Here is a 23,133-nt window from a genome sequence, read left to right as displayed (position 1 = left end):
TATTACATTAAAATTTTTTTAATTTATAAATTTGAAAAACATCAACATAGACATTTCCATATACAAAGAACAGAAAAGAGGATTGTATATGTAATAGTGAAACCTTATTACATGCATCTCTTTTTAAGTCTATATTCAGTTTAATATAGTAGCACCAACAATGCCCAGCTTATCAATCATTTCAGAACTTTCCCCAAATCTATTCTCCTTCTTAAACACCACTTCCTTTTCCCCACCGATTTCTCTGTTAATGTATTTTTTACTTTATTTTTATTCTGAATTTAATCACTAAATAAAGTAGGTATTTCTATAGTCAGTAAGCTATATCAAGAAGCATTGATTAAGCATCTACTATGTGCCAGGGACTCTACTAAGTTCTGGAGAAACAAAGAAAGACAAAAGAATATCTGCCTTCAAAGAACTCATAATCTAATGAGGGAGACAATCTGCAAACAAATATGTACAAACAAGCTATGTATAGAATAAATAAGAAATCATCAAGAGAGGGAAGGTACTGGAATTAATATATTAGTAGAAGAGATAGAAGACTGAACATTAAAAACTAAACAGAATGTATTCTTTTTAAGTCAGTAAGTTCAGTGTAGTGCTCACTCCATTCTCTCTTCTGTTTGTATATTCTTCTCATGTACCACAATTATGAGAACCAATAAATTTCTCCCACTTCTTCCTCATTTCCTTCCTAGTGTATTTTATTTTCTGTCCTTTTTCTTTCTCCTTATTTAACCAAATTAAACCATACCTAGGGTCTCTAGTGCTTTCTCTGGTCCTTGAATACAACAGGGTGCTGAAGAGAAACATTTCTTCTCCCCTTATTAGCATGGAAGCAGTTCTTTATCAGGCAGTCCCAACCAAGTGCTCCAATGTATTTACCTTTAATTCTTGTATTTACATTTCAAAGATTCATCCCAACTGATGTCTTTTTCATCAGGAAAACTTTAAAGCCCTCTTCCATTAAAGGATTTTTTTTTCCTGTAGAATTATACTCAGGCTTGCAGAGTAAATTATTCTTAGTTGTAAGCCTTCTGTCTTTTGGAATATGGTATTCCAATATTTTCTTTCTTTTTGTCATAGCTGCAGCAGAATGTCTGCATCATCTGTGATCTTAAACCGTGATTCCTCCTTACTTGAGTTCTTTCAGTTCTAGATGTGTATAGTATTCCTTTTCTTTGACCTGGAAGCTCTGGATTTTGATTAGGTCATCCCTTAGTTTTTCAAATCTGGAGTTTCTTTGAGGAGTCTTCTGGTTTTAATAGATCTTGGCAGTTTTCTTTTATGCTTCCTTAAAATATGGGATTTTGGTTTTTGTTCAGTCATAGTTTTAAAAGAGAAAATTGATTCTTAAATCATCTCTCTTCAACCTGTTTTCCAGGTCAGCTGTTTTTGATAGCAGATATATCACATACTCTATTTTTTTCAACCTTTTGACTTTGACTTTTGACTTCCAATGTTTCTTACTGTCTCATGAAATCATTTAGTTCTGTTGGCTCCTCCTACCTTCTGTTCTAAGTTATTTTTTCTTTTTCTAATTTGTTTCTTGAGATACCTATTTTCTTTTAATCTTGTTTCATTTCTTTCAGCCACTCAGACTAGCTTTGTGAACAAATAATTTTTTTTGAGCTAAGGTTCTATTTTTATTGTTGTGGTGTAAGGCTTTTCTTCTGGAATAACCACTTGAACTTGTCTTAACTCATAATACTTCTTCATTAAGTTTAACAGTTTCTCCCATTTGCTCACATCTCTAGTCACATTTCTGGACTTTTTGCCTTTCTTTGCATCCCAAATTTGCTGAGTACAACACCTGGTCCATAGGAAGCACTTGACGACTGCTTGCTGATTGAGAACAGCTCTCACCACTCCTGAGCCTTTCTTTTGGAGGGTGCACAGACCAACCTTAGCCTGCTCCCCCTTCAGACTGGAAGTCATAGCCGGTGCAGTTTGGTAAAGAATGGCTGAGATCAGACTCTGTACTCTACCACCATCCCTACTTTTTGTCTCTTTTCCCGGGGATCTAATGCAAATATTGGTCTTGGTTCTTTTCTGTCTCCTCATCATATAAATCCCCAAAAGAAGCTGGTCTTATCTCCTGCTACTGTCCTGAAAGGCCCCCAACAGATGCTGGAGATTGCAAGCTGGTCTCTGCCCAGTCATTAAGCTGGCCACATCATCTCTTGGGGCAATGACGTCTGTCCCCTGCTAACTTCAGGCCACTAATTATCAGAGTTCGTTCTGACTTCCCTATCTGGTCACTATTCAGAGGACCCACATGTTTCAGCTGAAGCTGGGCTCTGGACCTTCTAGTTTATCACCACTCACAGGCTTAAGCCAGAGTTTAAGCTGGCTTCTGCTTCCTTTGTTTTGACTCCTCTGCAAAATTCCACTTTTGGAACTCTGAAGGTTTTTGGCCGGCCTCCTCTAGCCCTGACCTGTACAGAAGAACTTATCTTACTACAGTTTCTCTTAAGTCTTCCAGACCACTGATCTTTCTGGTGGCCTTGCAGATACATTTGCAAGTGTATGTGTGGGAGAGTGAGGATCCTCTGTAAACTTTCCAGTCACCATCTTTGCCAAAAACACATTTGTTTTTATTATTATTAATGATCTACATACAAAACCTCAGGTCCTGTGACTTACCCTCAGCACCCTTTCCTCAGTACATGCTGCAAGTATTTTATCTGAGAAACAACTAATAGTCACTGGAGTTTGTTGAGTAAAGGAATAATAAAACTTTAATAAATAATATAAAATATAAAAATAACAAAATTAAAATATATTATATACATATAGTTATAAAATATAAACAAAATAAAACAAAAAACAACTTTGGCAGCAGCCACATGGAAGATAAAATGGAACTGAGGAGAGACCTGAAGTAGAAAGACCAGTTAGGAGACCTCTGTAATAACTGAGATGAGGGGTAATTAAGGTGGTAGCTCTCTGAGCAAGGATGAAGTCAGACATTGTATAGGAAGAAACAGCAAAATGTGGCAAATTACTGGGTATATGAAGCAAGGGACAGTGAAAACAATAAAGGACAATGCCGGTAATCACATATCTGGGAGGAATGAAGAATGGTGGTGCCTTTGAAAGAAAAAGCAAAACATGAGAGAGGGGTGGGTTTTAGGTGGTGAAGAAGGGAGGTGAATTCTATTTTAGATATGTTGAGATTGAGATGTCTCTGGGAAAGCCAAACAGGTTAGTCTATATTCAGTTTTTCAATGTATTCATCTTACAATAGGTGTGAGTGAATTACAAATAAGAAAGTATCCATGCTTCTTCACCCTGTGGGAACCTTGTTTGTATTCCTTTCCATGAAACCTTGACAAAAGATCTACCTCTACAGAGTAGACAATAGTGAAATTATGTAAAAAGGAAGCTCTTGTATTCCATGGTCACATGTTTACAATATGGGAAAAAGAGAAATGTATCTTGCCAATTACTCATAATACATACATTGTTCTCTAATTTTCTACAGTTCCTCAAATTTGGGGGATTTCACTCTTACATTTCCTTCCCTTTTGACCTTCTATAGTCTTTTTCAACAGGAATATTACTTGGCAAGAAAAATTTTGTGCACACACAACATAAGTACTATAAATTGCATGCTCATAGATAGGTTATCCATTCTATCTGGAGATTCAAGACCTCAACTATTATAAAATTTTCCTGGAATTCAAAAGAAGTAAAGATCCTGAAGGAGTTACAAAATGTAGTCTGCAAAACACTATGAAGCTAGACGAACAATTTAGTACTCCAACTAAATGGTAATTTCAATGTGCTATTCAAAGTGTTTATTTTGACACTTACCTGAGCTATAATGGACAGGATTCCTACCATGGCAATAAATGCTGCAATTTTAGCTGATCCAAAACCTATAATCTGAGGAAGTTTATTAAAAAAAAAAGACTATGTTAGTAATATTGACATCCTAATGGTGAAAAAATTGCTAATTATTTTTTCCTCCACAAGAAAACAATGCTGGGATATGGTTCACAAATGCAGCATCTAAATGACTAACCAGAGAATTCTGAGATAATATTTGAAAATCTAAACTTAAGCAACTATTCAATGAAGTACATAAGAAAACTATTAAGTGAAGAAAAATATTCAATTATTTTTTAAAGATTTAGCCTGCTTCTTGTTTTAAATTTTGGTGAAGAGGTAGAGGTTAATTCTTTAGAATTCTTGTACTAATATGAAATTATTAACAGGCATGGAAACCATCTACCTGGTTTAACTAAAGCATTTACCAAACAAATCCTCTAAAGTCTTTTCAAGAAACATAACATATATACATGAAATAAAGATTTTATATGTCCCTAAAAATTGTTCTGGCTGGAGAATTTGCCATTCTGCTGCCACAAACAAAAAAAAGGTAATATTATTAAAAAGTAAATTAGGTGAGGAGTAGGAAGAAGAAAGAATTTAACTTTCAACATTTTTTAAAAAATGAATATTTAAAAAATTATTTTTTTTAAACGCTTACTTTCCGTCTTGGAATCAATACTATGTATTGGTTCCAAGGCGGAAGAGTGGTAACGGTAGGCAATGGAGGTTAAGTGACTTGCCCAGGATCACACAGTTAGGAAGTGTATGAGGCCAGATTTGAACCCAAGACCTCCCCTCTCTGGGCCTGGCTCTCAATCCACTGAGCCACCCAGTTGCCCCCAAAAATTATTTTTTAATGTAATTGGGAAATATCTAATGAAATAAAATGTTTAAAAGATTTTTAAGTAAATTGGGAAATATTCTACCATAGAAAAGTAAAGCAAGAGCTTAAGGGACTTGGAGAGAAGGAAAGTTATCTTCACTCAAAGATATCCCAAGACAGTTAAAATGAATGATCCACCACCAAATACTCATAGTCTTAACCTCACAGCTGTGGTGCTGCTAAATGAGAGAAGGTAAAAGGATTATGGCATGTTTTATAAAATCCTCTAGCATTTTACGCCCTTATGGAACAACTTGGAAACTTTAATTCCCTCCATATGCTCTACAATCCAGCACTACTTAGTAGTGTCCTTGCCCCTTCACTGACTCTCCAGTGAGTACGGTACTTTCTGCTCTCTTCTCTGCCTACTGGCTTTTTTGGCTTTCTTCAAGATACATCTGAAATCCCACATTCTCCAGGAGTCCTTCCCTTGTCCCTCTCGCCCACCCCACCCCCCACCTAACTATTAATAAGAAAGGAGAAGGGATTTCTAGGCTCCTGAGAAGAGAGAATATAAAAATACAATTAAAAAGCACAATATTAACAACTGAATGAAGTATCAAGAAAGCAGAGTCTTGAAGAAGTTGGGCAAAGGGGAGATGAGAGTGCTTTCCAGGGAATAGCATGGAGACAGGTGTGGAAACATATAAAAAACCTTTTTTCAGAAGCCAGATTATAAGGAATTAAGAATAGAGAAGGTGAAGAAATGGAAACAATGAGTAAAGAAAGCTTAACATAAGAATCTGGCTACAAAAAGAAGAAATAGTCAAGGATGTGGCTATGAGGACATGGCAAGATCAATAAAGGGTTTTTTTAAGAATGGGAAAAGAACTGGGTATGTTTAAAGGTAACACTGAAGAAGTCAGTAAATGAGCAGAAAATGGAGACAGCCTGGGGAGAAAGAGAAGAAGGAGGGGGGAGTGCAAAGGAGAAGATCAAAAAAGCTGGATGAGGACAGGAAAGAAGTGTTGAGCTTTGACAAAATATGAGCACCAAAAGGACAAGATGAAATGCTTATTTGCAGGGTATATCAAATAAAAGAACAATAAGGACAGTACAGAAGCACGGGCTACAACTCTGAGAAAGGGTGGGGTGCCTAGTAGTCACAATCATGATTCAGAACAGACTCAGAAAGAGGAAACCAGAAGAAGAGCTGGAAGAGGAAGAAGCTGTAATCAATGAAAGCAATTAAGTATTTTTCTGAAACAAGCTCTAAAGTCATGATATACCCCCTGCTACCTTGTGTCTCACTTTAATGTAACTTAATGAACTTCTAAAGAAATTTAACTTATCCAGAATATAAGCCTTCAGATAGTTAAAATAAATAAATAAATAAATAAGTTGTGAGGGCAATGAAGTAGCTCAGTAAATAGTCAGGCCTGAAGACAGGAGAACCTGGGTTCAAATTTGGCCTCGGAGGCTTCCTGGCTATATGATCTTGGGCAAGTCACTTAAGGCCAATTGCTAAGCCCTTACCTCTCTTCTGTCTTGGAGCTGACACTTAGTATTGACTCCAAGTTAGAAGTTAAGGGTTTTTTTTAATAAGTGGTAGATCATTCTATTGCAAATATTAATAATATAGAAATGGGTTTTGAACAATGATACATGTATAACTCAGTGGAATTGCTCATCAGCTCTGGGAGGGAAGAGGGGAGGGAAAGAACATAAATCATGTAACCATGGAAAAATATTCTAAATAAATTAATTAGTTTAATTTAAAAAAATAAAGTTGTAGTCTCCCTTTTATCACTATATAATACCAAGGGCCATTTGCTGCTGAAATAATTTTTGCCTTAAAAAGAAATTCAAGTCTCTTGTTCTCAAGTTCTCTATGCCTAAATGTTTCTTTTGGTGAAAGCAGAATTAGAAATTTCCTCCATCTACTTTTTGCAGAAATACCATTAGATGAGCTCTGATTCTGTCCCTGGGGGAAGGGATATTGTCCCACCCTTAGTCTTACTACACTGGGTGAGGATGGAGCTGCCCACCTGGGCCTCAGTTCATCCTTGCTATTATCCTAGGGCAGCAACACCAGTGCAGCCAGCAATAGGCCCAACTCAGCCATGAAGGCAAACTTCTCAGTCTTTGAAGGCTAGTCTTCAAAAGAGTGAATACTGATGGAAAACGTGGTAGTACACATAGGATCAAAGACTCTTCAATGGGAAGGGCACAGCAGTGGAACTGTATTACCAACGAGATGGTGAATCGGACACTGCTGGGCTATGGCTGGGCAGATATGACTGTGTGACAGTTTGGAGTTCTGCTTCTTTCAAGATACTCTCACCTAGAAGAGGGAAAGGGAATTACCTAGCACTGGTGGACCCAATTAAGCCCTAAATGCTCTTGGATATACAACTCGAAGTGTTCAAAAGTCACCTACCTGTCTTAAATAGAGGAAAAAGCTAGAATACTGTCCAGCTTCAGGAAGGTATGACAGAAAGACTGTGATACAGATCAGCAAGACTGTAGAATCTTTTCCCACTTTCTTCAGAGACTGATGAGGAGAAAAAGAGAAATACATATGTAAATATAGTTAATGTCCATATCATTGATATGTCCCAATGTTCTAGACGGTTAGCACCCATGCTATGATCCCTTAAAGAATATCTGATAAAAATAATAAAAATAGACAAATTGAGAGGTGGCTATGTTACAAAAAGAAATTAATGGAATAATTAATGGAATAATGCATCTTAATGATTATTCCACTACAACTTTTTTGTCAGAAAAATTATTGTAATGATTCAAAATTTTGGAAATATTTGTTTTGGGCCCCTCAAAGACTTAGAATACTCTACTTGCTATCTGTTTAATACTATCATTGGGTTCCATGATGAAAATCAATTAATAGATTCTGAAAAGGCAAATACCTTTGGAGACTATCAAAAAAATAAAAAATCTCTCCTTTACAGAGAATTAAAAGCAATAACCAGCAGAATATTTCATTAATCAGAAATTCTCTCATCAGTCACTGCATGTAGGGCAAAAGGTCAAAAGAACTATGCCAATAGGAAAGTTCCCACCGCTCTAAGGAGTGCCACTGGTGACACTTTCTCTGCTTTCTCCCAATCCTTGAGGCTATTTCATTTTTTTTCTTTAATTTTTTTTAAATCACAAAAAGCAAAGTTTAAATTCTGTGTTGATTAACCTAGTATATTCTAGCAGGGTCACATAATCACTGACATTTGTCAATAACTTATTCCCTACTACCAGTGGAGAGATATCCAAGATCAAATGACATGGGTCCTGGTATAGAAATGTTTTTGATTCATGTGGCTAAGGTGTAAATTATAGAAATCGAGCATATACTATTTCTTGACTGAGTTTTTACCGCAAAAGGGTCTGCTTGCTCCCATGAAATTGAAGGTCCCCAAGAAGCAGGCCTCATTTTTTCAGAGAGAGATTCTGGGACAGCTAACAAGATGAAGCAGATATCCAAGAGAGCTACCACAGTGGCCACAAGTACAACAAGGTTATCTCCATAGCTGGCAGAAAGATAAGCTCCAATAGCAGGACTGGTTACCAAGCTTGCTGCAAATGTGGCAGATACCTGCAAGAGAAAGCATACAAGAATTTAGTAATTTCCTAACTTTTTTCAAATAGCAACACTATATATATACTATTACTTGGCTATTTTTTAACTGAGAACTTCCACTATAATTTTGGCAAAGAGTGACCTCTGAGTTTATCCAGATTACTTCCCCTTTGGAACTCTCAAGAAATGAAATTAAAGAAAATGGAAGATATCAAGGGCGTGGGTATGCTTAGTGTCAACTAAGTGCTTAGGGTCAACCTAGGATATGAACTCAGATGCTGCCTGCAATCTAGTACTTAGAGGTAGAGATGGATTCAGACCATATCTACTTGTTCTAAACACATTCTAACAATACTAATAGGAAACACCATGAAGAACTATATGCTACAAGTAAAGGGTTGGGAATCTTGCTCTAATTACAAATAAATATTAATAAAAATAAACACAACAAGCAATATCTATTTCAATGAAGATAAAAATATTTAAGTTAGAAAATATCACAACACACATTTCTCAAGAAATTTATTTACTATAAGACAGTCAAGTTTTTTTCTCTTTATTCCACTGCTCTCATTTCATGATCATTTTAGTATTTAATGATACCCCACTAAGATGAGACAGAAAAAAAGAAACATAAGTAGCTCAAGAAAGAATATTTGAAAGTAGAAAAGGCTGATGCTTTCCATTTTAAAAGACTATCTGTAGAATGGATTTCAATTATCATTGTTAATCTATACTTCTACTAGCAAGGATAAAAGATTATGTTGCAATTTCTCTTTATATTATGTTTCTAGGAAAAACCAGAATTCCAACTTGATTTTGGACTTCCAGAAAATAAAGCAGGTAACAGTACATACCACCAAAATATATCTTCTATTTTCTTTAATTTCATTTCTGAGAGTTCCAAAAGGGTAGTGATCTGGCTAAACTCAGAAGCCACACTTTGCCAAAATGAAAGGGGAAGATCTCAAAAGGCTCAACAAATGAGTCACATTTCCTATTTGAGATCATGTTTTGAAGATGAAGCTTCAGTATCTGACAATTTTTCCACAAAATGCACATATGAGAAGTACTCTGCAGAGATAAGGAGGACATTGAAATTTGCACATACTTTAAGTAATATTTCATCTCCATTTCTGCCATTCTCAATATCTCAACATCCACCACAGGTCATTATTTTTTCTTTTGGAATAATTTCTCCATTTATTCATCTCTTCTTCATAAGCTTCTGAATCATTACCTTCTATTTGACATTAAAGGAATTCACAATCTGATCTCAACCTGATTTTGCTCATACTTGGTGACAAGTACATGACTCTTCTCCACTCACAATGTGGCTCAAGCTGACTCTCTTGCTGTTCCCCCACTCCATCACCTGCTGCCATCCCTTTGTACTGGCTACCTTACATGCTTGGAATGCACTCTCTCCCTCCTTCTGCTCAAAATCCTTTCAAGACTTGGCTCAGATATCACCATGCACATGAAACCTTTTCTGATTTTCCAGAAGCTAGAGCCTTCTCCCCCAAATTAATGTATAAACTTACACACGCAGTAGCAGTATCTCATCCAACAGAATGCCAGTTACCTCAAGATGCTACAGCCTAAATAAGGCTAGTGTGAATGAAAAAAAAGTAAACATATTTGTGAGATGCTATGGGGAAAGAGAAAGGACAGATTTTTCATAACTGGAAAAAAAGTTTTTTATGTCAAAATAGAATAAACAGGGGCAGCTGGGTAGCTCAGTGGAGTGAGAGTCAGGCCTAGAGACAGGAGGTCCTAGGTTCAAACCCGGCCTCAGCCACTTCCCAGCTGTGTGACCCTGGGCAAGTCACTTGACCCCCATTGCCCACCCTTACCAATCTTCCACCTATGAGACAATACACCGAAGTACAAGGGTTTAAAAAAAAAAAAGAAGAAACAAGAAAAATAGTTGCTAAAGGGAACAAAAAATAAGAGTATAAAAGTAAGAAAAACAGATAAGGATAGCAGTAGAAAAGGCAGATGGCAGGGGTGACCCATAATTCAGTGTTGCCAGGAAATAAGTAACAGAAAAACAAGAGGACAAATAGAAGCCAGTACCTAGAATCAAAACTGTGAAGTGAGCCTCACACCATCAAAGGAAGCTTCAAGAAGACTCCTGACTCAGATATAAAAGGTGGCACCACGGGCAAATTAGTCAGGGAAGGGAAGGGGAAAAAAAGAAATTACCTTTTGGATTGATGGGTAAAGGAAAAGTTCATGGCAAAACAAGAAATAAGATCACAGAATGTAATTTGGAGAATTTGATTACATAAAATGAAGAAGTGTCTCCAAAAATCTAATATAGCTAATATGAGAAGAGAAATTTAACTGGGATAAAAAACTTCGCAATAAGTTTCTCTGACAAAGATGTCATTTCCCGGAGGTACAAGGTACTGACTCGAATAAGAGCCATTCCCCAGAAATAAATGGTCAAAGGATATGAAAAGGCAGCTTGTGGAGAAAGAAATCAAAATTATCAATAGCTATCAATATTTGAGCATATTTTTTAAATCCAATCACTAATAAGTAGAGAAAAGCAAATTAAAACAACTCTAATGTTCTACTTCATACTGATCAAATAGGCAAAGATGACCAAAAAAATGAAAATGATAAGTGGGACTGTAGGAAAATAAACACTGATGCTTACTGATGATGGTAGGAACTATGCATTGGTTCAGTCATTCTAGAAAACAATTCAAACTCTGCCCCAAAATTTACTAAATTGTCATACTCTTTAGCCCAGCAATACTAATATTGCCCAAAAAGACTGAAAAAAACCTTTTTGTTTTATCATTTTCTTTTGTAGTGACAAAGAATTGTTAGCTTAATAGGCTGACCACCAATTGTAAAATAGTTGAATAATACATGCATTATGAATGTTATTATTGTTCCATAAGAAATTATGAAAGTGGGACTATATAGTCTAATAAATGAACCAGTTCCCTAAATTTCTTGGAAATGAGACCTTTATCAGAGATACTTGCTACAAATTCTGAGGTTCCACTTTATATTGATCAAATAGGCAAAGATGGTCAAAAAGAAAAAAAAAAGAAAAGAAAATGACAAATAATAGTGAGACTATAGAAAAATAAACACCAATGCATACTGATGATAGCAGATCAAAATGATCTGGGATGACTATGTGTAATGAAAAAGGAGAATAAAATATGTGGCCAAAAATTGAGGCAGTGGATGAACAAAATGTGGCATATAAATATAATACAATATTATGAAGCCCTAAGCAGAGATAAATAGAAAGAATCTAGAAAAATCTGGGAAGACTTACATCAAGTCATGAAAAAAAAACTGAGCTAAAAGAATTTATACAATGACCACAATGATATAAATGAAGTCAATGACAAAAAGCAACAAAATCTGAATCAAATAAAAATGCTGGTATTACACTATTAAAGTTAAAGGGAAGGAAGAAAACAAAAATTTATTAGGTGCATTCTATGTGCAAAGTGCTGTGCTAAACACTTAACAAATATTATCTCATCTGATTCTCACAACAATCTTGGGAGACAGGTACTATAATTATCCCTATTTCACAGTTAAGTGAATTCAGTTCAGTAAATAGAAGTTAAGTGATTTACCCAGGGTCCCAAAGCTAGTGAACATCTGAGACTAGAACTGAATTCAGGTCTTCCTAATCCAAGGCCCAGCATTCTATCCTTGCTTTCTGTTAACAAGTGAACTACAAAAGTGGAATGTGACCTAGGCTATCAGTGTCTGGGGATGTTAGATTTTGGAAGTATCTGCAATATCAAAACAAGGGGTATCAACAACACTATTAAAGGGGGAAAATTTTTTAAATAAAAGCATTTTCATGCAGAAAAACAGGGGCTGGCCAAGATGATTCTGAAGTCCTTTCTAGTTATAAAATTCTGATTCTGTATTTTTTCAAAGCATTTTCCTTTCCATTATCTTTTTTTATCTTTATAATAGTCTGTAAGATGGGAAGGCACTGTGACAAATCACCAAGCACTCATTCTATGACTAAGACACTGGGCTAAGTGCCAGACAGTGGTCTATTTTACAAATGAAAACTACTGAGGCAGAGAACTGAATGACTTGCCCAAGTCACACATGGACTAGACTAGGATTAAATTATAGTACTTTAAAGTCCATTGAATGCCCGTATTGTTGTCCTTGGTAATTCTTCTCATGGTCCAATCTATGACCATCAAGAAGATAAGGGGCGAAAGCATGCAGCCTTGCTTCACTCCGGTCTTCACTGTGAAGGGAGCCGTCAGTTTCCCATTATGGATGACCTGGCAGGTAAAGTCTTCGTATAACCGCTGGATGATGTTGATGAGCTTCAGGGGAATCCTGTAATGCTGCATCAATCTCCAGATGATGCTCCTGTCTACACTGTCAAATGCCTTCTCGAAATCCACGAAAGTCATGTAGAGGGGGGACTGCCATTCGATGGACTGTTCGATGATGATTCTTAGGGTGACGATGTGGTCAGTGCACGATCTGTGCTGACGAAACCCTGCTTGTTCTATTCTCAGCTTCTTGTCCAAGGCCTCCTTCAGTCTTTCTAAGATGACTCTGGTCAGGATTTTGCTGGGAGCGGATAGAAGCATGATTCCTCGCCAGTTGCTGCATTGGGATGGGTCACCTTTCTTGAGTAGCTTCACCAGGTAGCCTAGTTTCCAGTCTGTCGGGACTTGTTCCTGTTCCCAGATCTTCTGCAGGAGGGGTTGTAGCATCTCCGCTGACATTTCTGGGTCTGCCTTGAGTGCCTCAGGGGGGATGCCGTCTGGACCTGCAGCCTTACCATTTTTCATGGTCTTGATGGCTTTGATGATCTCAACTTTGGCAGGTGGGCCCATGTTCACCTGAAGCAGTTCGGTGGCTGGTGGTATGTCCGGAACAGTTGGTGGAGGCAGTCGGTTCAGGATTTCTTCGAAATGCTCTGCCCATTGGGCTCTCTGCCCTGCATAGCTTGTTATTGTCTTGCCAGTCTTGTCCTTCACTGGCTTGCTAGGGTTGTGATTCTTTCCCGACAGAGTTCTTGTTATTTCATATAGCCTCTTCATGTTCCCCTGCCCAGCTGCTGTTACTGCTTCTTCGGTCATATCGTGAATGAACCGTCTCTTGTCATATCTTGTGCTCTTCTTGACTTGACAGTTAATTTCCCAGTACTGTGTTCGAAGTTCTTCTTTCTCCTGTTGATCTTGGCACTGGCTGATCTTCTGTTTCAAATCTCTTCTCTGTTGTATCTTGGCCCATGTCTCTTGTGTTAACCATTCCTTGCACTTTCTCTCTCTCTTTCTCAGGACTTCTGCGCAGGTGGTCTTCCAGGTCTGCTGGAGTTTGGAGGACCTTGACTTCGGGGATGACATCTGTCTCCTTTCTCACAAGCAGCAGGATGTGCAAGCCAAACTTGCACGTCTCTCTGAAGAAGCGGAGAAGACAGGTCTGAAGATCAACAAGAAGAAGACCAGGTGATCACAGTCAACAGCAGACAGGACCTGCCAATCCAACTACAGGGAGAAAACATCAAGGAGACGGACCACTTCACCTATTTGGGCAGCATAGTCAGTAAGGGCGGCGGAGCAGATGAGGACATCAGAAACCGAATCAACAAAGCCAGACAGGCATTTAACACCCTGCGGTCTGTCTGGATCTCCAAAGCACTGTCCCTCGTCACTAACCTCCAAATCTTCAATACCAACGTAAAGGCCATCCTCCTATATGGATCAGAAAGCTGGAGAGTGACGAGTACTAACACCAACAAACTCCAGGTCTTTGTTAACAGATGTCTACGCTACATCTTGAACATCAGATGGCCTGAAAAGATCTCCAATGCTAGTCTCTGGGAAAGAACAATTCAGTATCCCATCAGTCAGGACATAAAGAAACGTAAGTGGAGATGGATAGGACATACGCTACGAAAACCGGAAGACAACGTAGCCAGACAAGCATTGTGCTGGAACCCTTCAGGGAGGAGGAAAGTCGGAAGACCAAAAGAGACCTGGCGAAGATCTGCCGAAAATGAAACAAAAACAGTCGGAATGACATGGGAAGCTGCCCAGAACAGAGTCCGCTGGCGTGAGATGGTTGCGGCCCTATGCTCCTAAGGAGTCAACAGGAATAATAATAATAATAATAATAACTTTAAAGTCAATGTCCCTTCTCATTAGCCAGCACAAAAACCTTCACTGGCAGATGTTAATTGTTGTTGAAATTGAGATGAGATCTTTTAGTCCAATAACCTGTAAAATGCCTAAACTTAAAAGATACAAAGAGCATATTTAATGTTGCATGAAGGAAAAAAAAAACATACCATACCTGCAAATCTGCTTTGATATAGACAGAAATATTATCAATTCTAGTTTCACAGCACAGCTACTGGACAGTTTTTTAATTATTTAATTTAATTTAACTGTCATTAAAATAACAGTTCAAAACTTCATGATTCTGTTATTGACATCCAAATTTTTAAAAGGATGAAAAAGGAAGTGAGTTCTTATGTATGAGGCTATTTAAAGAAATACAAAGAGCTTATATTTTTATATAACCTTATGGTTTGTACATTTTTTTGTTTACATGCACACATATAATTGGTGTGTGTTCATGTGTGTGTGTATGTCTGGCTGTCTGTTGTTTTTTTTTTAATTTATTTTCCTCTAAATTCAACCCTCACAACATTAGAAGGCAGGTACTGTTATCATCTCCATTTTACAGATAAGAAAATATGTCCAAAGTGGGATTCTAACTCAGGTCTCCTCATTCTAAGTGCAGCATTCCATCTACCATAACACCTAGCTGCTCCCTAGATATTTCCTCAGATACACGCACTCAAATTCCCTTTTTTTTAATTGATTTCTCCCAGTGGCCAGATCTCCTTGAGTTAGATTCCATACTTCAGTACAGAAAAAATAAAAAGGAAAAACAAAGGCGAAGACCCTAGAATATTTCAGTGTGGTAACAACAAGGCTAGAGTTATGAGTCATGAAGGAGAAGAAAGAGTTAATTATTAGATTCAGAAAAGCAGTGATAGAAAAGTGTTGAGTTGCTCTTATAACCTTTCCTTTCTTTTTGCAGATGTATTCATTAGTAAATGACAAGCTGTCAAAGTAACTAGTCTCACTACTGTAATAACACTGTACACTTGATGAATCATTTTCCTTCTGTAATGAGTACAGGTCAACTAAATTTCACATTTGAAATCCAATTTATGCATACACAAAACTGATTTCAAATTTGACCACTTCAAATTCAAGCAGGTCCTTCTGAGCCCACTGGAATATTTTAACATAAAAAGAATACAGTAAAATAAAGTTCTCTTTAAAATTTCATAGCATACATGAAAAAAACTGAGTATTAGAAACCACTTAATTTTCCCTGGCATCTAAAGAGTTGGTGACCTTGCATGTGTCATTTACCTTTTTGACTATGTACATATATATGTAGCTGTACTTATATAATTTTTATATGTATGTTGGAAGGTGGACTCCCAATAGTTTATATGTTCTTCTTTTTTTTAAACCCTTAACTTCTGTGTATTGGCTCCTAGGTGGAAGAATGGTAAGGGTGGGCAATGGGGGTCAAGTGACTTGCCCAGGGTCACATAGCTGGGAAGTGTCTGGGATCAGATTTGAACCTAGGACCTCCCATCTCTAAGCCTGACTCTCAATCCATTGAGCTACCCAGCTATCCCTAGTTTATATATTCTGAAGATATCTTGAATGAAATTTCTTTTCCTATAGCTTCCTGATAGGTTTGCTGCTAATACATGAAAGACTGATTGTTTATGTGTATTTATTTTATAACCTGTTACTCTCCTAAAATTATTGCTTCAACTAATTTTTAGTTAAATCAGTAGGATTCTCAAAGGAGATTATCATTACATCTGCAATAGGTAATTAATTGTTTCCTCTCTGCCAAAGCTCAACATTTCCATTTTTTTCCTATATTTTATTGCTATGGTTATATATTCTAAAACTACATTAAACAATAGATGTGACATTATTTGATAATATTCAAAATAAGATCTCACCACAAATTTTAATTAAAAGGACTTCAGGATTCCTCTGTTAAAAATGATGCTACTCTTGGTTTTCACTATTACCATATTAACCTCTTAGTTTTCAAAATTACCATAGTAACAAAAAAATCCATTTATTATGCTTTCTAAATTTTTAAAACATAAATGGCTGTTGTGCTATATATCTCAAGTCTCTTTTAAATTTACTAATATAATCATGGGATTTTAATTGCTTTTGTTATTAATAGTTATGTTATCATTTTTCTAATACTGAATCAATCCTACATTCTTGGTAAAAAAAAATCTATTCTAATCACAAGTGTATAAGCTTGTTAATATGTTAGTGTAGTCTCTTTTGATAATACCTTTATTCATTACAGAGGTTTACTGTTTTCCATTTATGCTTTGTCTCTCCATGGTTTAAGTATCAAATCCTTAACAGTTTCATAAGAAGAATCTGACAGAATTTCTTCTTTTACTATTTTTGCAATTTATATAATATTTGAATTAATTATTCTTGTTCTGTTAATGTTGGTATTTGATATTCTTGCAAATAGTAATTCATTTCATTTATCATTTTTGTTGGTATATAAATGTACAAAAGAATTTCTAGTAACTTCCTTTAGTTTCTTTTTCATTTCCTATGAATCCTTCTTTAGAATTTTTAATACCAATTTTCCTTTTTAAAAAATCAGATAGCTAACAGTTTATCTATTTTCTTAGATTTCTCCTCTAAACTTCCTCCCCTCCAAAAAAAACAACCAATGTTTGACCGTATTAAATTGGCAATTTTTTCAATTTTGTTTAAAGATTTCTATTTTCTTCAGTTGGGTTTTTCTGAATATCGTCCTTCTAATTTGTTGAGAGGACTGGGGGTAGGAGGTGGTACCATGATTTAAATTGCTTGACTAATTCAGGGATCACTCCTTTTTCCTCTTTCTTGATGAAAGTGCTCAGAGATATAAAATTTTCCCAAAAGACTACATTGCCTACATCTCCAAAGTTCTGGAAGTTGCTTCATTTTGTGATTTTTTTATGAAATTATCTTTTTTCTATAATCTGTTCTTTGATCTACCTTTTTTAGGATTAAGTTCATATTTGAGTTTGAATCCTTTTTTTCAAATGGCTTTTACTGAGTAAATTTTTATTGTTTTGGGGGGAAAAATAAAGGATATAATATTACTGCTTTTCTATTATTTGTTTATAAGGTTTTTTTATGCCCTAGCATAGTCAATTTTTATAATAATGCCATATGCAGGAGGAAATATGTTCATTCCTTTCTATTCCCATTGAGTAACCATAAGAAATCTACCCTTTTTCTAAAATTCTATTAAGATTCTTAACTTCTTTCCTATGTCTTTCCTGTTATTTTTCTCTAGTTCTTCAAAGGGGCACACTAAGGTCAGTCCTCAACTATATTGTAAATTTTCTATTTCTCTCTGCAAACCCTTCAATTAGGTATTTAGATACATATATTAAATACTAATATTATTTCATTTTCTATGATGCCATTAAGTATAATATATTTTCCTTGCTTAGCTTTTTTAACCATATCTTCTTTTACTGTTCTCTTTGTCTGAAAGATTATACTGCTATCCCTGCTTTTTTGAGCTAGTCTTAGAAAAAAATTCTTCTCCAGCTTCTACTTAACTGTATAAATCTTTGTATTACAAGTTTTTAGTAAAAAAAAGTTTTGAGATTCTGTTTCTTTAACCCATTCAATTATCTTCTTCTGTTTTATGAGTGAGTACATCTTATTCACATTCAGTTATGCTAAGTGTATTTGTCTCCACCAAACCCTCAAACTTTTTTCTCTTCAATTCCCGTCTCTCTCTGTGCAAAGATTAAAAAACAAAAAGGTGATGAACATGTGCGTTTTGAAGTGGACCTAAGCCCTGGGAGACTCCATCTCCCAGGACTCTCTACTGCAACTTCCTCTGACACCTCCCACTTTCTTTGTGGGAGGTGTCAGAGGGAGAATAAAAGAGGAGAGAAGTGAAGATTTTTGTGCCTTTTTTTCCCCTAACCTAGGTAGAGAACTTTGGTCCTTGCCTAGCTGCCTGAGATCTAACTTTCCCTGGCTTCCCTAAACTTTCCCTTCCTAATGCTAAATAAACCTACCTAACTTTCCCTGGATCTAGCCTGATTTAATCTGCTCTCTAGCCTACCTACAAAAAAAGCCACATCAATTCCCTGGCTACCTTCCTTCCCTTCCTTCCTTTCCCTCCTTTTTCCCTACACAAGTGACCTATACTTGAAGTGTGTTCCTATTTGACTGCCCTTCTCTTCATCTAATCATAAAATTGATTCTGACACCTTCTTTACTACCTTTTTCATCATTACTTTATGTTCTTCCTCCCAAAGGTAACATCCCAAATCAAATCTCTCTCTTAAACCTCATTTTCCCCTCTTCCCATCTTTCCCTGTTTTCCCATGTCCTGGGTCTTTATTATTAACAACAATAATTGGATCATACCCATAATGGTCACTTTTTAGGACTGTATGGTAAATAGGAATATTTGCCCCTACACTAAATTTTTTCTATCAATAGTTTAGTATCTAGGCACTCTCTACCCTTTCTAATATCCTAGCCTGAGGTAATCCAAGGAGAAACTAAATAATCACACTTTTTACTAAAAATTCTAAATTGCTCTCTGAGCTTCCATTACTTAACCTTCTTTCCTGGGCTTTGCCAAAAGTATTATCCTCTATGTTCTTTTCCCAATTACTTCTGGGTTGACAGCTTTCTTCCCCATGACTGATACAATAATCTATGTGAAATATTAAAATGTATACACATATATCCCTTTCTATATACTTCCCTCATATGTTTGGATAGGTCATAAAATGTATCAAATCTCAAAAAGAAAATAGTATGAGGATGTAAAAAAAAAAATATATATATATAGTTCCCTCTTTAATAAATACAACTATAGTTAGTTTAGGCTGATAAGCATATTTATCCCAACAATCACAAAGTCCTGACATTCCTCTTATCTTGTCAAAAAGAATCTAGACAGAATTAGTATACAGCATGTAAAGTTTCTCAACATGGTACATTAACAGTTGACTTTATGGATGGATACCCAATTCCCTGAAGCTACAATAATACACTTTCTACAAGGCAAATGTCTGGCAGAATAATGGCCATTTGGGGGGCATTCATATTTAATATGCCTTTATTTAAAAGGACTCATGATGCTCCTAAAACTTTAGGCAAGTATTCATTACTCCACCTCAATAAAGTAAGGGATAAATGACCTTTCAATCCTCACATTCCCCAGCAGTATACACAGGTGGTAAGCCTTCCCATTAACATTTATAGTACCAGAAACAAAAGCACAAAAAGGTCAAGTCATTAATCAAGATCTCAGAGTCAGTGACTTCGAAAAAGATACAATAAAGTCCTAGGTGCAATAATTCATTCTTTGAATTAATAACAAAAGTATTTTGCTTACTGAGAAATCAGTGCTTGTGATTTTAAAAGTTGTTTGCATAAATAAGTTTTTGTGATATATAACTACTAGAGCATGAAAGGCAACACAAGCAACATTTCTCAGTATACTAGCATTCTTTATAAATTAAAAAAACATCTAAGTTGTAATCATTATCAGGAGACACACTAAGGCATTTTCAGGCATACTGAATAAGGTATAAGAAAATAATAGTTTGAGACTTGGATCTTGTTATCTGAATTCATTAAATTTCAGAGTTCACAAGTCTCACAGCTATGAGAGATGATCTAATCTATCCAGTACCAAAAAAAAAAAAAGAATACTTTCTATAACATTTTAGTACCCATACAACTTTCACTTAAAGAAGCCCAGAAAAAGAGATCATCTCCTGAGCTCTATTTTTCTTCTCTTCTAATTTTTAGGAAGGTTAAATCTACCTATCTGAAACATTGCTCCTACTTCTAGATGTTCAAACTCTGAGCCCATGAACTTTAAAAAAAAATTTAATAACTGTATTTCGATACAACTGATTTCCTTTGTAATCTTATGTATCTTAATTTCTAGATTTAAAAGCACTGTTAAAGAGGTTATGGGCTTCAGACTACAAAATGGTTCCAGTACAAAACAAAAGTTAAAGAACCCTTGCTATAAAGCCATGTCAGTCAAGGCAAATCCCTTTCATCCTGTAGTATGTCAAATACTCAAAAATAGTCATCATGCGCTCCCTAAAAATATCTTCCTTTTCCTAGGCTAAAACATTCCTGTTTCCTTCAACTGATCCTCATGACATACTCTCAACCTTAACCAATGTTCTTCTTAAAATCTGGCATGTGTGGCTGAAAAAAGTATTCCAGATATGGTTTATCAAGAGAAGAGTCAGTACTATACTATACTTTTATGACTATAGCCGAGGCATATATTAGGTACTTAATAAATGCTGATTGGCTAATTGATTGACTGATTAGCTTTCTTGGCTGCTATATCAAACTGTTGACTAATATGGAATCCACTACAATTTCTATATCTTCTTCAACCAAAATACTGACTAGCTATCTTCCCCATCATATAATTGTGGAGCTGAATTTTTGTAAGATTATTATCTATTATTTCAACATATGTATATGCTTATCTCTATTCAATAACCCCGTACTAGATTTGGCCAAAACCTCTTTGAATCCTAATTGTCACCTAGAATATGCTTGCTATCTCTATAATATAGTTTCAAACTATAATACAAAGTTTCAAATTAGCTGCTAATTTCATGTGACCTTAAAAGAGCTCACATAGAAAGAATTTAAAGATGCATACATACAAACTCAACACAGCCTACCCAATTTAAATTCGCAAACAAAGGATAGTCTATAAAATTTTCTTCATCATGATTATAATCACTATCATCATCATCATGAATATTCCAATAGTGCTTGAAGATAACAACAATACTGAGATAATCAATTTATTTCCCAGTTTTATAGATGAGACTCACTTTTCCCACTACTCCAAAGTTGGCTATACTTGTCCATTCCAGGACAATATAACTAAATTCACTTATTTTCTTTCCCTTAAAAAAAAATCACTTCACAAAAGTTTTTTTCTTTTCTTTTTTTTTTAACCCTTTCCTTCTGTCTTAGAATCAATACTGTGTATTAGTTCCAAGACAGAAGAACAGTAAGGACTAGACAAATAGAGTTAAGTGACTTGCCCAGGGTCACACATAGAAAGTGTCTGAGGTCAAATTTAACCAAGGACCTCCCATCTCTAGACCTGGCTTGGCTTTCTATACTCTATACTATATACTTTCTATACTTTCTATACTCTTATATACTAGGGAGCTATATACAGTATAGAAAGCATACTTTCTATACTGTATATAGCTCCCTAGCTGCTCCCAAGTTCTTTTCTTTAAAAACTACCTTATGAACTGTCCTAAACCAGCTTTATATTCTCTAAAACAGAATGGATAAAAAAATGGTAGGTTCTAGCTTGATAACACTCACTGGCTACTCAAGTGTTCTCTTAGAATTTTAACAATCTCCTTTGTAGTGAACATAGTTAATACTGACTTCATTTAAAATTATAATTTTAAGTTTTTCAGTAATACCTACAATGCTATTTAATGATTGCAAAACAAAAGGTCCATCTGATATCTTACCAATCCATAGGCAGTACTTCTCTCGTGCTCCTGGGTAATATCAGCTACATATGCAAATATTACAGAGAAGGTAACTGAAAAAACTCCAGAGACAGAAATCATAGCAAAGTACCACCTACAAAGAAAAAAAAATAAGTTAAAAAGAAAGTCTGTCTTGCAAACAATGCAAAACCCTAACCTTCCCATTTGTTATTTTATTGTTGAAATAAAATATATATGCATTTATAAATGCCCATGTCTTTGGCTATTATAGTTTCCATATCTAACATTCACAAAATATTTTTCCATTGAGTATGATATGATTTCTCAATTATTTGGTAAACAGAAATAAAATTATTTGTAATTCTCTCCCTCTAGGATATAAAAATAAATATCAAAATGAAATAATTTCCTTGACAAACTGCAAAAAGGTTACTAAAATTAAAATCAATAATTAACAGAGATTAGCAATCTTATTATAGTTTAAAATACATATTATTTCTGCCCACATGGAACAATTTAGACCCAAACCATTTTTCTGAGCAAAAATTGTTTAAAATATTAATTTATTAAAGTCTAAGTGCCTATTAGAAATATGTATCTAGGGGGCAGCTGAGTAGCTCAGTGGATTGAGAGCCAGGCCTAGAGATGGGAGGTCCTAGGTTCAAGTCTGACCTCAGACACTTCCCAACTGTGTGACCCTGGGCAAGTCACTTGACCCCCATTGCCTACCTTTACCACTTTTCTGCCTTGAAGCCAATATGCAGTATTGGCTCCAAGACAGAAGGTAAGGGTTCAAAAAAAAAAAAAAAAAAAGAAATATGTATCTATTATGTTGCTTCTGTTAAATAGAAAAAAGTGAACTAAAGCCAATAGATATAAAAGTACAAATGACAGCAACCAACTACAAATCTGTCATCCTCATGTTCAAAGTATAAATTGGGAATAATAATAATATCTGCCATGTATATAGTCCCTTAAGATTTGCAAAGTGCTTTACAAATTATCTCACTGTATCCTAACAATCACCTTGGGAGGTAAGTGCTATTATTATCCCCATTTTATAGATGAGAGAACTGAGGTTCAGGGAGTGACTTATCTAGGGTCCCAAAGCTAGTAAATGTCTGAATCTGGATTTGAACTCAAGTCTTCTTGGTTCCATTTCTCAATTACTGCTTCACATAAGCAATCATAGATCTAACCTTCCTGAATCAAAACTATATATATATACATATATATATATATATATATACACACACA

At 35.6% G+C, this 23,133-nt stretch overlaps 1 protein-coding gene across 1 annotated transcript in view; it reads right to left on the bottom strand.

The window, feature by feature from the left end:
• Positions 1 to 23,133, bottom strand: part of LOC123250530 (hippocampus abundant transcript-like protein 1) — a 115,199-nt gene that overhangs the window by 12,557 nt on the left and 79,509 nt on the right. The window contains exons 6-9 of the mRNA XM_044679649.1: positions 21,895 to 22,009; positions 8,061 to 8,279; positions 7,110 to 7,223; positions 3,826 to 3,897 (exon numbers count right to left, since the gene is read on the bottom strand). Coding sequence (XP_044535584.1) covers positions 3,826 to 3,897; positions 7,110 to 7,223; positions 8,061 to 8,279; positions 21,895 to 22,009 — 520 coding nt within the window. The remainder of the gene's footprint in view (positions 1 to 3,825; positions 3,898 to 7,109; positions 7,224 to 8,060; positions 8,280 to 21,894; positions 22,010 to 23,133) is intronic.

The sequence above is a fragment of the Gracilinanus agilis genome, chromosome 1 (assembly GCF_016433145.1).
Source record: "Gracilinanus agilis isolate LMUSP501 chromosome 1, AgileGrace, whole genome shotgun sequence".
Classification (NCBI taxonomy): domain Eukaryota; kingdom Metazoa; phylum Chordata; class Mammalia; order Didelphimorphia; family Didelphidae; genus Gracilinanus; species Gracilinanus agilis.
The sequence above is the reverse complement of the archived record's forward strand: the minus strand, read 5'-3'. Positions and strand labels throughout refer to the sequence as shown.